Raw genomic sequence first — 13,414 nt, 5'->3', positions numbered from 1 at the left:
TACGGGAAAGAAGGGCCAAAGGGAGGATTCGGTATTAGGCGAGCTCAGACCTTGCTGTGGAGTAGGGTTGGAGGTGGAGTCGGGTGGAGGTAGAGGTGGGATGGGTGTAAAGGAGGATGGAGTGTGAATGGAGATGAGGGTACTCTGGAGCGACAGGGATACGGGGTGGGGAAAGCTATGGCCAGAGGTACTGCCCCTATACCCTGCCTCCCTTCTGTTCCTTCAAGCAGAGTTCCGAGACTGCCACTGTAGCTCCAAAATAGTCTTGGACCTGAGCCACTTGTTGGCTACTTGAATCTGGACCCAACCTGGGAGCTTCAAAATTGGTACTCCTTGCTGAGAAAGGTATTTTGTGTGAATCCCTGGCAGTCAGGGTCCCTAAGCCAGTGCTCTCCACCTCTGTGCTTCTATGTTCCTTCCCTTCTCCCCGCTTCATCTTTTTCTCTATGTCTCACCCCCATCCCATGACCTCCTCTCCATCCCCCTCTGCCCCATCGCTTGTTTCGCACTTTCCTCTTCTCTCTCTGCTCCCTGTCCTCCACCCCCATCAACTGCCCTGTTGCCCTCCTTCCTCTTTCCTCCTCTGCCCCTCAACTCTACCCTCTGTCACTTTCCCCTCTCTGTTCCCCATCTATTCTGTCCCTCTCCTCCATCCCCTCATCCCCCATCACCTTATACCTGCTCATTACTAAGGCCAAGTCTTAGCAGTCCAAGAAGTTTAAAATGTCTGCCAAATCTTCCCCTTCAGTGACCTTACATTGTGGTAACAGATGGAATGAGTAGGCTGGAGTTGGTGCTTACACTTAGACATAGAAAGGGTCTGGTGGTTGCCATAGCCATTCCTGTAACTATTTTTAAAATGATGTCTGGAGGCTGGGAAGAGTCTTAAAGTCTTAGAACAAGTCCAGGAAAGTGAGAAAGATTGGTTTATGGGATCTAGTAGAGGGGCCACAAATGAAGTTCAACTGGGAGAAACAGTCACAATCGGGCTGAGGAGATAAAATAACCAAAGGACAACAATCTCATATAACTGACAGGAACTACTGTTCCATTTTAAAAGATGAGATGGAGCTTGGGGGGAAAATCTAATTGGATCCCTACCCCTCACAACATATACCAAATGCAATTCCAAAAGGATTAAAAACTTAAATGAGAAAGGCAAATCTTTAGAAATTTTAGGAGAATATCTTTATGACCTCAAGGGATTTCCTAAATAATAATAACTTCCAAGCCTAAAGGGAAACATTGGTAAATTTGACTGCATTCAAATTCATCCAAATTACAACATAAAGAAAGGGAAAAGATGGGCAAGTGCACACAGAAAGCTTCTAAAGTATTGATAATGTTCTATTTTCTGGATTCTGTGAAGGGTTCACAGGTGTTCATTTGGTTGTTGTGCTTCATAACTTACATGTGCCTTAACCATATTCCTTTGTATGTATCAATTGTTACCATAAAATTATTATCAAATAATAATAAAGTGAAAAGACAAGCCACAAATTGGAGATGTTTGCCACATTTAAACTAAGAAATGATTAATGTATAGAATACATAAGGAACTCCTAAAATTAATAAAGGACAAACAACAACCTGATTTTTTTAATGAACAAAAGATATGAATGGGCACTTCACAAAAAAGCAAACAAAAATGGCCAAACCACACGTGAAAAGATGTGCAACCTCATTAGCAATAAGGAAAATTCCAATTAAAATCGATAATTATAATTTCATACCCAAAAGCTGGCAAAAACGTCTGCAATACCAAGCGTTGGTGAAGATGTAGAGTGACTGGAGTTTTTATACATAATGGTGAAAGCGTGAATTGGTACAATCTCCTTGAAAAACAACTTAGCATTATCTCGTATAGTTAAATATGCTTATGCCCTATGAGCCAGCCCTTCTACTCCTAGATGTATGCTAGAGAAACTTTCCCACCTGTATATATGTCTCTTTTAATCTACAAGTTCCTCCTCCCTCTTTTTTCTCTTGCAGGTAAAAGAAAATAAACTGGGTTGTTTGTGCTGCAGAGTTCTAGTCTCTCTTGAACCCACCTCAATCAGGATTTCATCCCCACAGCTCCACCAAAACTGTTCTTGTCAAGGTCATCAGCAACCCTCATGTTACTAAATCAGTCAGTTCTCAGTCTTCATCTTACATAACCATCAGTTGCTCACTCTCTCCTCCCAAAAGCACTTTCTTCACTTGGCTTCTCAGACACCACACTCCTGGTTTTTCTCCCACCCTACCAGCCACTCCTCCTTAGCCTCCAGTGCTGGCTCCTCCTCATCCTGTCTCCCCTAGGGCATTCTTATCCATCTGCACCCATTCCCTCAGAGATCTCTTACAGCCTCAGAGCTTTAAATTCCTTTGTATCAGCCAGGATAGGCTAAATTATACTAAAGTTACAAACAACCCAAAAATCTCAGCAGCTTATAAAAACAAAGATTTCTCACTCATTCTTCTTTTCCATTGTGGGTTGGCTGCATCTCTGCTCTGTGTCATCATTCCAGGACCAAGGCTGAAGGAGCAGCCCTTACCTGGGACATTGCCAGTCTCATAGCAAGAATGAAGAGAAAAAGTGGCTATCACACAATGGCTCTTAGTTCTGCTTGGGAATGGCACATATCATTTCTCACATTGCAGTGGGCAAAGCAAATCACGTGGCTAATCTTGAGGGCAACGAGATAAGGATGTATAATCCTTCTGTAGGGAAGAGCAGCAAATCTTTCTGAATAATAAGAAAATTTACCATACCATCTGTATGCTATCAGTGAATATCTAATAGACCTCTCAAACTCAACACTTCCAAAACTGATCTCCTGATCCTCGTCCCATCCCATACTGTCCTCCCTATACAGACTATTCAGTTGATAGCAACTCCATCCCTCTGATTGCCCCAGCCCAAATCCTTGAAGTCATTCTTGATACTGCTCTCACACTACACATTCAATCCACCAGGAAGTCCTGTCAGCTCTGACTTCAAAATATATCCAGAATCTGACCACTTCTGCTGCTACTAATCTGGTGTGAGTCACCACCATCTCTTGCCTGGATGTCTGCAATAGCCTCCTGTCTGGTCTCCCTGCTTCTAGCCTTGCCTCCCCTACTCCCAATCTATTCTTAACACAGCAGCCGGAGTGAGCCTTTAAAAATCAAAGGCAGAACTCATTGCTCCCACTGCTCAAAACCCTTCAGTGGCTGCCTATTTCTCTCCAAGTAAAAGCCACAGCCTTTACAATGGTCTGCAAAGTCCTACATGCTCTGCCTGTCCCCCTTTATCTCTCTAATGTCATTTCCTACCTACCTCTCCTTCACTCACACACTTGCCTCCCTGCTGTTCCCTTGAACGTGTGCCTCTCATGTCCACCTTAAGGCCTTTTGCACTTGACGTCTGGAGTGCTCTCCTCCTAGATATCTGCATAGCTGATTCCCACCTTCTTCAAGTATTTGCTCAAATATTACCTTCTCAGTTATGCCTCCCCGACTTCCATATTTAAAATTGCAACGCTCCCCCCATTTCCTTGGCACTTCCAGTTCCCCTTATCCTGCTCTATATTTCTTTCCCATAGCACTTATTATCTTTTTACAAATTATTTAGTGTACTCTTTATTGTCTGTCTGCCCCCACTAGAAAGTAACCTCCATAAGGACTCAAATTTTTGTCACTTTTGCTCCTTGGTGTCTCTCAAATGCTTAAAGGAGTGTCTGACAGTAGGCATTCCACAAATACTTGTTAAGTGATAGGATGAACATGAGTGAAAAAAGCAAGATGCAGAAGAATACGTACTGCATGATACTTTATAAAGTTCCAAAACAAGAAAATGTTTAAAAATAATGTCCAGGGAATTGTACACACACACAGTATTTTAATTCGCATTAGTAAGGGGATGGTAACATTTTGGATAATGGTTATCTCTTAGGGTAAGGATGAGAGAGAAGGCACTTCAATAGTATTGATCATGTTCTATTTCTTAAGTTGAGGAGCTGGTTCACAGGTCTCCATCTTATCATGCTTCCTAACTTACACATGGGTAATATATATTCTGCAGTCTGTATCAAATATTTCACAGTTACAAAATGTTTAAAAAAAAAAAAAGACTAAACTAGCTATAGGAGGAATTGAGGAATGGTGTTCTGAACAAAGGAACACCTTGTACAAAGGCCCTGAGGTGGGGACAGTTGTTGTGTTGGAGGACTCGATAGGAGGCCAGCGTGCCTGGAGCACTGTAAGCAAGGGAGACAGGGCATGAGATGAATAGGAGAGAGATGCAGGAACCGGATCTTGAATGCCCAAATGGCAAGGAGTTTGGATCTTATTCGAAGTGCACTGGGAAGCCAGGATTTTAAGCAGGTGAGAGACATGATCAGATTTATGTCTGCAAAAGTGTTTTTGGCTGTGGCTTTGGCTGGCTGACCTGCCAAAAGTGGGCTTTCCAAAATATGAAGGAACACAGGCAAATTTAAGCCCTTTAACCTTTCATTTGACTAGAGAGTAAGTAATAAAAATAAAGGGGGAATGGTAGTGCTGTTTACTGAAATGGGGAAAACTGAATAGAGCATAATGTGAAAGGGGGAGAGTTGTAAATGAGTTTGAGACGTGGAAAGGTGAGCAGGGGTCAGATTATGAAGACTCTTTTAAATCTGGCAGGGGGTGGTGGACTTTATCTTGTAAATGCTGGGGAGCCATTTGCTTTAAAGCCGCTTTTAAAGGTTTTAAACTGAGGTGTGCCACGGTCAGATTTGCTTTCCGAAAGCTCACTCTGGTAGCAAGTGCAGTGAAAGAAGTAGACAGGGTAACACTGGAGCAAGGGAGGCCAGTGAGGCTCCTGAGAATACTGTCTGGCACCAGATTGTGAGGCCTGAATTAGAGTGGTGACAGTAGAGATGGAGGACCACAGATATGAAATATATTAGGAAGTAAAATCAGTAGGAATCAATAACTGGTGAGATACTGTGGGGAGAAAGGAAAGGGGGTGGCAGTGTAGTCAAGGATGATGGTCAGCACTGATTGGCCATTCCACCTCACTCTTGCTCCAGGTGTATAAGGTAGACCTGTCACCAGATCCCAAGGAGGTAGCAGCCATGGAGGCTAGAAGAAATCAAGAAAAGGAGCGACAGAGCCAAATCTTCAATGTGCGGACCAGACTCATGGGGGTGAGTGGGCAGCACGGACATTCTCAGGGCCAGGGGCCACCTCACTCTTGCACCTAGAGAATGTGGCAGTGCCTGTTACATCCCTTCCCTGATCTGAGCAGCCCTAGGGCTGGAGAGGATGGAGGAGGGTAGAAGACACCCAGCCCTAGGGGTAGGAAGGGCCTGGGAAGGGGCCTGGGGGTTCAGGGGAAGAGACTAGGGGAAGAGGAGCTGGTGACAGCTGACTCTTCTCCAGTCAGCTCTGGGCCAAGTGGCCTGGTTCTCGAGAGACTGGCAACATGGAGCCAAAAGAAGTCCAAAGAATATTTAGGGGGCCAGCCCCGTAGCCAAGTGGTTAAGTTTGTGCACTCTGCTTCGTCAGCCAGGGTTTTGCTGGTTTGGATCCTGGGCGTGGACATGGCACCGCTCATCAGGCCATGCTGAGGTGGCGTCCCACACAGCAGAGCCAGAAGGACTGACAACTAGAATATACAACTATGTACTGGGGGGCTTTGGGGAGGAGAAGAAGAAAAAAAGACAAGATTGGCAACAGATGTCAGCTCAGGTGCCAATCTTTAAAAGAAAAAATTTTTTTAAAGAATATTTGGTATTGCACATGCCTAAACTCTTTCTGGAAGGCTACCTAAGAAACTGTTAACTGGGCTGAGGGGTTGAGATGGGAAGGACACTTACTCTTCACTAAACTGTATTCCCTTTTACACTATTTTGAAATGTCTTAAATGAGTTATAATCAAAACAATGAGAAAATATTGATAGTTTAAGAGAAAATAGATTGCTGGGTGGGTGGATAAAGGGGGGATGCAGCATGGTATTCTGGAAAAGACCCCACACCTATGCTCAAGGGCCAGGTCTGCTGTTTACTGGACGTGTGATTTTGGATGAGTCACCTGTCTTCTCTGTGCTCCAGGCTCCTACTCTGTAAAATGAGGCTAAATAAAGGAAGGGTTGAAGTGAGTATTAACTGATGGTGATGGCTCTGGAAACCAGAGCATAGTGCCTGACACAAGCAAGTAGCTTGCTCAGGGATCAGTGGTGTGATTGAGATCTAGTTGGCAAGTGTTCCCCCAGGGAACTGAATTGAGGGGCTTACAAATCATGCTCAGATGGTGGAACATTATCCAGTAGGTATTGGGGATCTATAGGAGGATTCTGAAGAAGGTAAATTCTGAGCAGTTTGTGTTAGAGCATTCAAGACCTGCTGCTGAGCCCCTACCCTGATTTAGTTAATTTCTTTGGGATCAGATGGATGTTGAAGCCCTGAACAGCCAGGTAGAAAAGCAAAAGCTTCGAGAAGCAACAGAGCGGAGGAAGGAGGCGGCTTATGGTAAAAACCCAAGGCCAGGGGCCAGCCAAGGGGGAAAAGCAAGGGCCTGAGTGGGCTGAGGTAGGGCATCGGAGTGGGGCCTGTCCTGGGGTGTGGCAGGACAAACCAGATGGGCCTTGGGAGCAGAGGCCATGCCAAGTGGACTCTGTCCTTCCCATGGTGCCTTCTTCATGTCCCTGCCCACCACCCCCAGGTACCAACCAGGTGCAGTATGATCTGGTAGCCCAGCTGCTAGACAAGGAACAGGCAGAACGAACACGTCGGCTGGCCAAGAAAGTCCAGGAGTATCGGGAGCAGAAGCAGCAGCTCAAGAACAGGTGTGAATTTGAGCTTTGGGATCCACACCAACTCCAGAATGAATTTCCAGCCCATCTCAGTGACATTGGTCCCCACTGTGGCCCAGCCAGCCTGCAATGGTTCTCTGGGGAGGACCTGTACAGGGCCACGTGCCTGAGAATGCAGCAGGAACAGTTCAGGTACAGCCTGGAGAGGCAGCTGCAGGAGCAACAGCAAGCCAAGGCTGACGAGAAGTGTGCAGGTGAGCAGCCGGGCCCTCCAGGTTGAGACCTAAGGCCTGGCAGGGAGTTGTCCTGAGCCAGGTACAGCACCCAGGACACCAGAATTGTGTGGGGAGGTCCAATTACCCGAAGGGCTGCTGCTGAAAGGTTAGACTGAGCAGACCCCAACCTCCCTGACTTCCTTTAGTAACTGACAGTATAACCATTATCCCGATCAGCCTGGCACTCCATTACCTGGTGGCAGGACAGTAAAGACAAGCCTAACAGCTCTGCCACTTACTAAGCTGGTTTTGGCAAATGAATTTTCCTCTCTGTGCTCCAGTTTCCTCATCTTTAAAATAGGGATAATAATCAACACTATATAGAGTATGGGAAATATATTTCCCATATGAGAATGAAATGAGATACCGTACGTAAAGCAAAACTGTCAGTGCTCAATAACCAGTAGCTATTATTACTATGACATTATCTGTGGCCATGTCCTCCTCTTCCATTAGAGTAAGCCCTTCAAGGGCAAGAATCATCTCTTATCTACTCACACTGCTCACCTTTCAAATCGTCCCTATTATAGTGCCCTGTTCTGTTGTACCACTTATCATAGAAGTAATTTATTCTGAAAGTATCTGTGGAATGTCCGTCTAAAACGTCAGCTCACTGAAGATGAACCACATCTCTCGTTTCCACCCCTGTATCCCAGTTGCCTAGTACAGTGCCTGCCACAGTGTCAGGAGTGCAATAAACCACTGTTGAGTGAACAAGTGAAGACCAAAGTAAACAAGGCAGGCACCCTGCCCTCCAGGAGCCCACAGAACCATGCCTTCCAAAAACTCAGTTTAGAGTAAGAGGAAAACATACATGCACAAGTCACTGATCAGCAAATATGTATGCTTTAACACTGTGTTAGGTACTATGACAGGTACTGTGATAGAAGTATATATATATAGGACATGGAGGCAATATCAATATGGGAGTGGTCAATTCTCACAAGGAAAGGGGGATAGGGCAAGAGGTGGCACAGGTCAGATGTCAGGAACCAATTTTGGAAACCTGGATACAATTTTGCTAGGGTGAGGAGAGGGAACAAGAAAAGGCCATTCTAGGCAGAGGGAGCAGCAAAAGGAAGAGCACCGGAGCTGTGAATGGTCTGGATGTTTAGGATGCGTCAACAGTTCAGTAGCTGTGCAGCCTAGTGTTGAGGGCTTGGAGGAAGAGAAAATGAGCAAGGACCTTCTACACCAAACTAAGGAATTGTGACTTTATCGTGTAGGCAGTGGGTAGCTGCTTAAGGATTTTAAGCAGAGGAGTGACAAGACCATTTCAACATTCAGCAAATATTAAGCTACCTACTTTGTGCCTGGAACAGTGAACAAAACAGAAAATCCTTACTGTCGTGGGGTTCACACTCTCTAATGGGGACAGACAGACAGTAAACAAGATAAAATAGTGAAATATATAAGGTGCCTTAAGATAATTGTTAGGGAGAAAAACAAAGCACCAAAAGAAGATATGGGGACTTTTGGAAGGGGGTGCACAGCTGCAATTTTACATAAGGGAAACCTGACTGAGGTAGCATTTGAATACAGATCTGAAAATAAGGGAGTGAGCAGTGCAAAGATCTGAGGGAAGAGCTGTCCAGTTAGAGGAAACAGCTAGTGTAAAGACCCTGAGGCAGGAGAGAGGGCATCTGGCATGTCTGAGGCATAACAGTGGAGCCAGAATAGCTGAAGTAGAGTGAGGGGAAGAGTGGTAGGAAGCAAGGAGATCAGGTAGACTATTGCGGCCAAGAGGAAGGTGGCCGCCAGGCAGCCGCGTAGCTATATGATCCTGAAGTTCTGGGGCTGCAGGGAGAGATCTGAGAGCCCTGGGGGGGATGTGCAAATTAACAGAATGCTAAGCCTGGAGCCTGGGGAAAGGGTGAGCAAATGGTGCACTCGGTGAGGGCAAAGGCCAGAGCTGTCTTATTAACCACTACAACCTGGTGACTTACACAGTGCCTGGGACATGGAAGATGCCCAGTAAATGTATCCTGAGTGAACAAATGAGTAGAGGAAAAGGAGTCCATAACAAAGACTAAGAAGGGATCAGGGAGGTAGGAAAAAGATGCATAAAATAATAATAATAATACCAGCTAACCTTTATTAAGCACTTGCTGTGTACCAGGCATGTGCTAAGCTTTCTGCCATGTATTAACTAACTTAATCCTGGCAACAACCCTATGAGGCAATTACCAGTATTATCTCCATTTTCACTGGAGGAAACTGAAGAACAGAGATGTTAAATAACTTGCCCAAAGTCATATAGCTAGTGAGTGATGGAGGTGGGAAGTGAACTCAGGCAGGCTGGCTCCAGAGACCATGCTCTTGATCACTACACCGTACTTGCCTTCTCTCAGTCCATGAGAAAGTGGGGACTCAGAGGCCAAGGGAGGAGTTTCAGAGAGGGAGTCGTGAATAATGTCAAATGCTCTGGAGAAGTTCATATAGGAAGAGAAACCTGTCTATTGAATTTGGAAATTAGGAGTGTTTGGTGCTTTCTGTCAGAGCAGTTGCAGTGGCATTGTGGGGCCAGTGGCCCAATGGCAGTAGGCAGGTGTACAAGAAGGTAGAACAAGGCAACAGGGACAACAGAATGCTGAGGGAGAGTCTGTGTGTAATGGAAGGAAGAAGCATATGCTGATTCCTTGAGATACCCGGAGTCAAATCCCAACCTACTACTTGCCAGCTGTGTAACCTTGGGCATTTTACTTCACCTCTGGACTTCTTGGTGTCCCCATCTGAAAAATGGGGCTGATCTTTTCCTCTCTGGGTTGCTGTGAAGAGTGAAATGAAACAGTGCACCCCTATCCTCCCTTCCCCCCTGCTCTCCAGTCTCTGAAGTCCGTGTCCCTGTTCCTCTTCAAAGCCAAGCCTTCAGCCTATGCTCTGGACCCCATTCTCCCTCCCCACCCCCGGCTGTACTCCCTCGGGTATCCTCCCTCTGTGTTCTCAACATTTCCCCTTCCACTGGCCCCTTCCGTGCAGGCTGCAAAGATGCTTACATCTAACCCATCTTGAAAAAACAAAAGCCTCCCTCCACCCTGTGATTCCTCTGGTTTCCTTTATAGCCTACTTTTTGAAAACTCTGTTTCTACTTGCTGTCTTTTCTTCCTAACTTTCCAGTCACACCTCAACTCTCTGAGATCTCATTTCTCCCCACACAACTTCACTGACACTACTCTTGCTAAAATCAACAATGCCCTTTGTGTCATCAGGTACAAAAGGTTCTGTTTAGTCTTTTCTCCTTGACCAGACCTTTCTTGCTACACTTGACTCTGACCACATCTTCCTTCCTGAACCTTTCTCCTCCTTGGCTTCTATGACAGCACATTCTGCTCATAGCTCTCTGACCATTCCTTCTCTGTCTGCCCTTTGTGGGTTTCTCTTCTTCCTACTCCTTCCTTCTTGAGACTTTGTCCCTGGCACACTGCTTTCCCTACCCTGCATACTTACCTCAGGTGCCCTTGGCCCTCATTCTGGTTTCAGCTACCATGTCACCACCTCTGTGTTAAGGACTCTCTACCTACAGAATCAGATATCCATATGCCTGCTGAGCACCTCCAACTCAGCTTCCTTAACAGAATTCATCAGTGCCCCTAACCTGCTCTTCATTCTGTATCTTCTACTTCTGGTGGTGGTCACACCATGCACCCAGCCCTCCAAGCCAGGACCCTGGGAAGCATCACTGCATCTTCTCTCCCTTACTCCCTCATCCAATCCATCAATGAAGCAGGCTGATGTAACCTCCTATATATTTCCCCTCCATCCTTTCCATCACCAGCCTGGTTTGAGCTCTCCCAATTGGCCTACTACAATAGCCTCCAACATGGCTTCCCTACCTCCATTGTCTCCCACCAGCCTGACCTCTATACTTGCCACCAGAAGGAGCCTTCTAAAATGCAAATCTACCCATGTCACCCCCTTGCTTTCAATCCTTCCGTGTTCCCCACCACCTTCAAGTCAAGTTTCTGGCCCTTAGTCTGGCCCCTGCAAAGCTCTCTAGCCACTTGCATTTTATGCTCCAGCAAGAGCAGACTATTTGTAGTTTAAGATACAGAGCATGCTGTATCTTGCTTTCCTTCATTCATATGACAAATATTTATTGAGCACCTAACTATGTGCCAGGTTCTGATCTAGGTGCTGGGGCATGGTAGTGAATAAAACAGACAAAAATCCCTGCCCTCACAAAGGTTACCTTCTACGAGGAAAGGGACAAGCAGGAGACAAAATAATTAAGTAAAATGTAGAGTATATTGGATGGTGACAAACGCTAGGGAGAAAATAAATCAAGGAAGGGGGGATAAATGTTAGGGGCAGGCAGGTTGCAACTTTAGGTAGGAGAGACAGGGAAGGCCTCACTGACGTGGTAACATTTGGGCAAAGACTTGAGTGAAGCAAGACAGCATGAGCCAAGACTAACATCTCTTGCAAATCCCTGAGGCAGGAGGGTCTGACATGTTCTAGAAACAGCAAGGAGACCACTGTGGCTGGATTGAAACAAAGTGTCAATACCTTTGTTCATACTGTGCCAGCAGCCTGGAGTGCCCTTTGCTTTTTCTGCCTATATGCAACACATATTGCAAGGGTCACCTCCTCCTGGAAGCCTTGCTCTCACCCACCACCCAAAGCTCTCATAATGCCCTGTACAAATCTCTGTCACTGCCCTTACCGCACTGTGATATGATGATCTGTGTTTGATCCGTCTCCTCCACTAGACAGGGAGCTCTCCGAGGACAGGATCTAAGTCTGTGGTGTCCTCAGAGCCCAACACATAGCCCTTAGACTGAGCCTCAGAGAGATGAAATGATTTCCCCAAGGTCACACAGCTCAGAAGCAACAGAGCTGGCACTGGGACCCAGGCCATTGGAGGCATCTTTCAGTTAGGCACTTCAGAAGTCCTTGTTGTTGCCACTTTGGCTATCCCTAGCCCCAAAGAGTAGCTCCTTCCACATCCCTACAATTAGGACATTACCCACCACCAACGTACATATACACACATCCCCAAAGTTTGTTGAACAAATGGCTGAATGAGTGAACCAGGAATGAAGCAGGCCAATACAGTGCCCTGGCCATATTTTTCTGTGTAGATATGCTCAGTGACCAGCTTCGCCTAGCCATGGACATGCGGGCCACCCAGCTGGCCAAGCTGGAGGAGTCCTGTCGCATGGCCATGATGTCCGCCATGGCCAACGCCAACAAAGCCCAGGTAGGGCCTGATGGATCTAGTACACTGGGCTCTCCCAAACCCCCTGAACAAAGTCCTGGGGAACCGTGGCCACATCTTTCCCCTCACAACACTTCTCGAATCAACACCAGCCTTCTTGTCTACCTGAGGACCTCCCCCTTCACCTAAGGGTCCTCTAAGGGCAGAAGATGCCCTTCCCCACCTCCAGACTCAGGATGACTTGAGAACACTGCCCTCCCTTCCCCAGCCTCTCAGTCTAAGGGCTTCCAGAAGGCAGGGAAGTTCCCTGCCCATTCCACCCCTTCCTCCACCTTAGGTCATTCACAGGCCATGCAATATCTGTTCCTTCTCTCCTTGAGATGGAGGAGAGTAGGGCCATGTCCCCCCTCCCCTGTGACTGAGACTTCCCTGAGATTGGGCACCCAAATGCTCACATTCGGGGGCCCACCAGGCAGCTGAGCTGGCTGAGCGGCAGCACTGTGAGCATCAGTGCGAACAGGAGGCCAACCTCATGGAGATCCAGAACCAGATCACAAGAGACCTGCTGACTGAGAATCCCCAGGTCGCCCAACACCCTATGGCTCCCCACTGGGTCCTGCCCTATTGCTGGAAAGGTATGATTCCAGAGCAGCAACCTGCCATCAGGAGAGTCCAAGAGGCACAACACTCTGAAAAGGAGGCACAGCGCCAGGCTGAACAAGCACTGGATGCTGAATGGGAAAGCCAGGCCATGCGCTCAGCCCAGGCAGCAATGGAGCTAGAAGAGCAGGAGAGGGAACTGTGTGCTGAATTTCGGAGGGGGCTGGGTTCCTTCAACCAGCAGCTGGCTAAGGAGCAAAATGCCCAGTGAGTTCTGGGGTGGCAGCAGGAATAAATGCCAAAGGGAGGGGGGATGGCAAGGGACAGGGAAAGAGGGAAAGCCCATCAGCTGAGGCCTCTGGACTTCTTTCACAGGCAGAATTATCTGAATTCAATAATCTACACCAATCAACCTACAGCCCAATATCACCTACAGTTCAACACCAGCAGCCGCTGAGCTCAGGATGGTCATCTCTCCCTTCTCCCTCATCAAGCTCACAGAGGCCAGGAGTAAGAGAGGAAAATGCTGCAGACCCCCTTCCCCAATCCATTCCCCAGAAGGAGAGAGCTGAGCCAATATCCCCACCTTCGACCCTAGGTAATAAAGTTATTCACTAGAA

General features: G+C 46.9%; 1 protein-coding gene across 10 annotated transcripts in view; it reads left to right on the top strand.

The window, feature by feature from the left end:
- The window catches only part of RIBC1 (RIB43A domain with coiled-coils 1), a 14,479-nt gene extending 1,065 nt beyond the window's left edge, over nucleotides 1-13,414 (top strand). For 3 of the 10 annotated variants that reach the window (XM_070604693.1, XM_070604692.1, XM_008509878.2), the window contains 7 exons: nucleotides 231-345; nucleotides 5,037-5,153; nucleotides 6,396-6,477; nucleotides 6,671-7,015; nucleotides 12,118-12,236; nucleotides 12,667-13,061; nucleotides 13,170-13,414. In XM_070604693.1, the coding sequence (XP_070460794.1) occupies nucleotides 5,082-5,153; nucleotides 6,396-6,477; nucleotides 6,671-7,015; nucleotides 12,118-12,236; nucleotides 12,667-13,061; nucleotides 13,170-13,251 (1,095 nt within the window). In that variant the 5' untranslated portion in view covers nucleotides 231-345; nucleotides 5,037-5,081 and the 3' untranslated portion in view covers nucleotides 13,252-13,414. Of the gene's footprint in view, nucleotides 1-227; nucleotides 346-1,992; nucleotides 4,351-5,036; nucleotides 5,154-6,395; nucleotides 6,478-6,670; nucleotides 7,016-12,117; nucleotides 12,237-12,666; nucleotides 13,062-13,143 lie in introns of all 10 variants that reach the window. The other 7 variants (XM_070604694.1, XM_070604691.1, XM_070604695.1 and 4 more) reach the window with 7 other exon arrangements.

The sequence above is a fragment of the Equus przewalskii genome, chromosome X (assembly GCF_037783145.1).
Source record: "Equus przewalskii isolate Varuska chromosome X, EquPr2, whole genome shotgun sequence".
Classification (NCBI taxonomy): Eukaryota; Metazoa; Chordata; class Mammalia; order Perissodactyla; family Equidae; genus Equus; species Equus przewalskii.
Note: the sequence above shows the minus strand (reverse complement) of the source record. Positions and strands in the feature narration are given on the sequence as shown.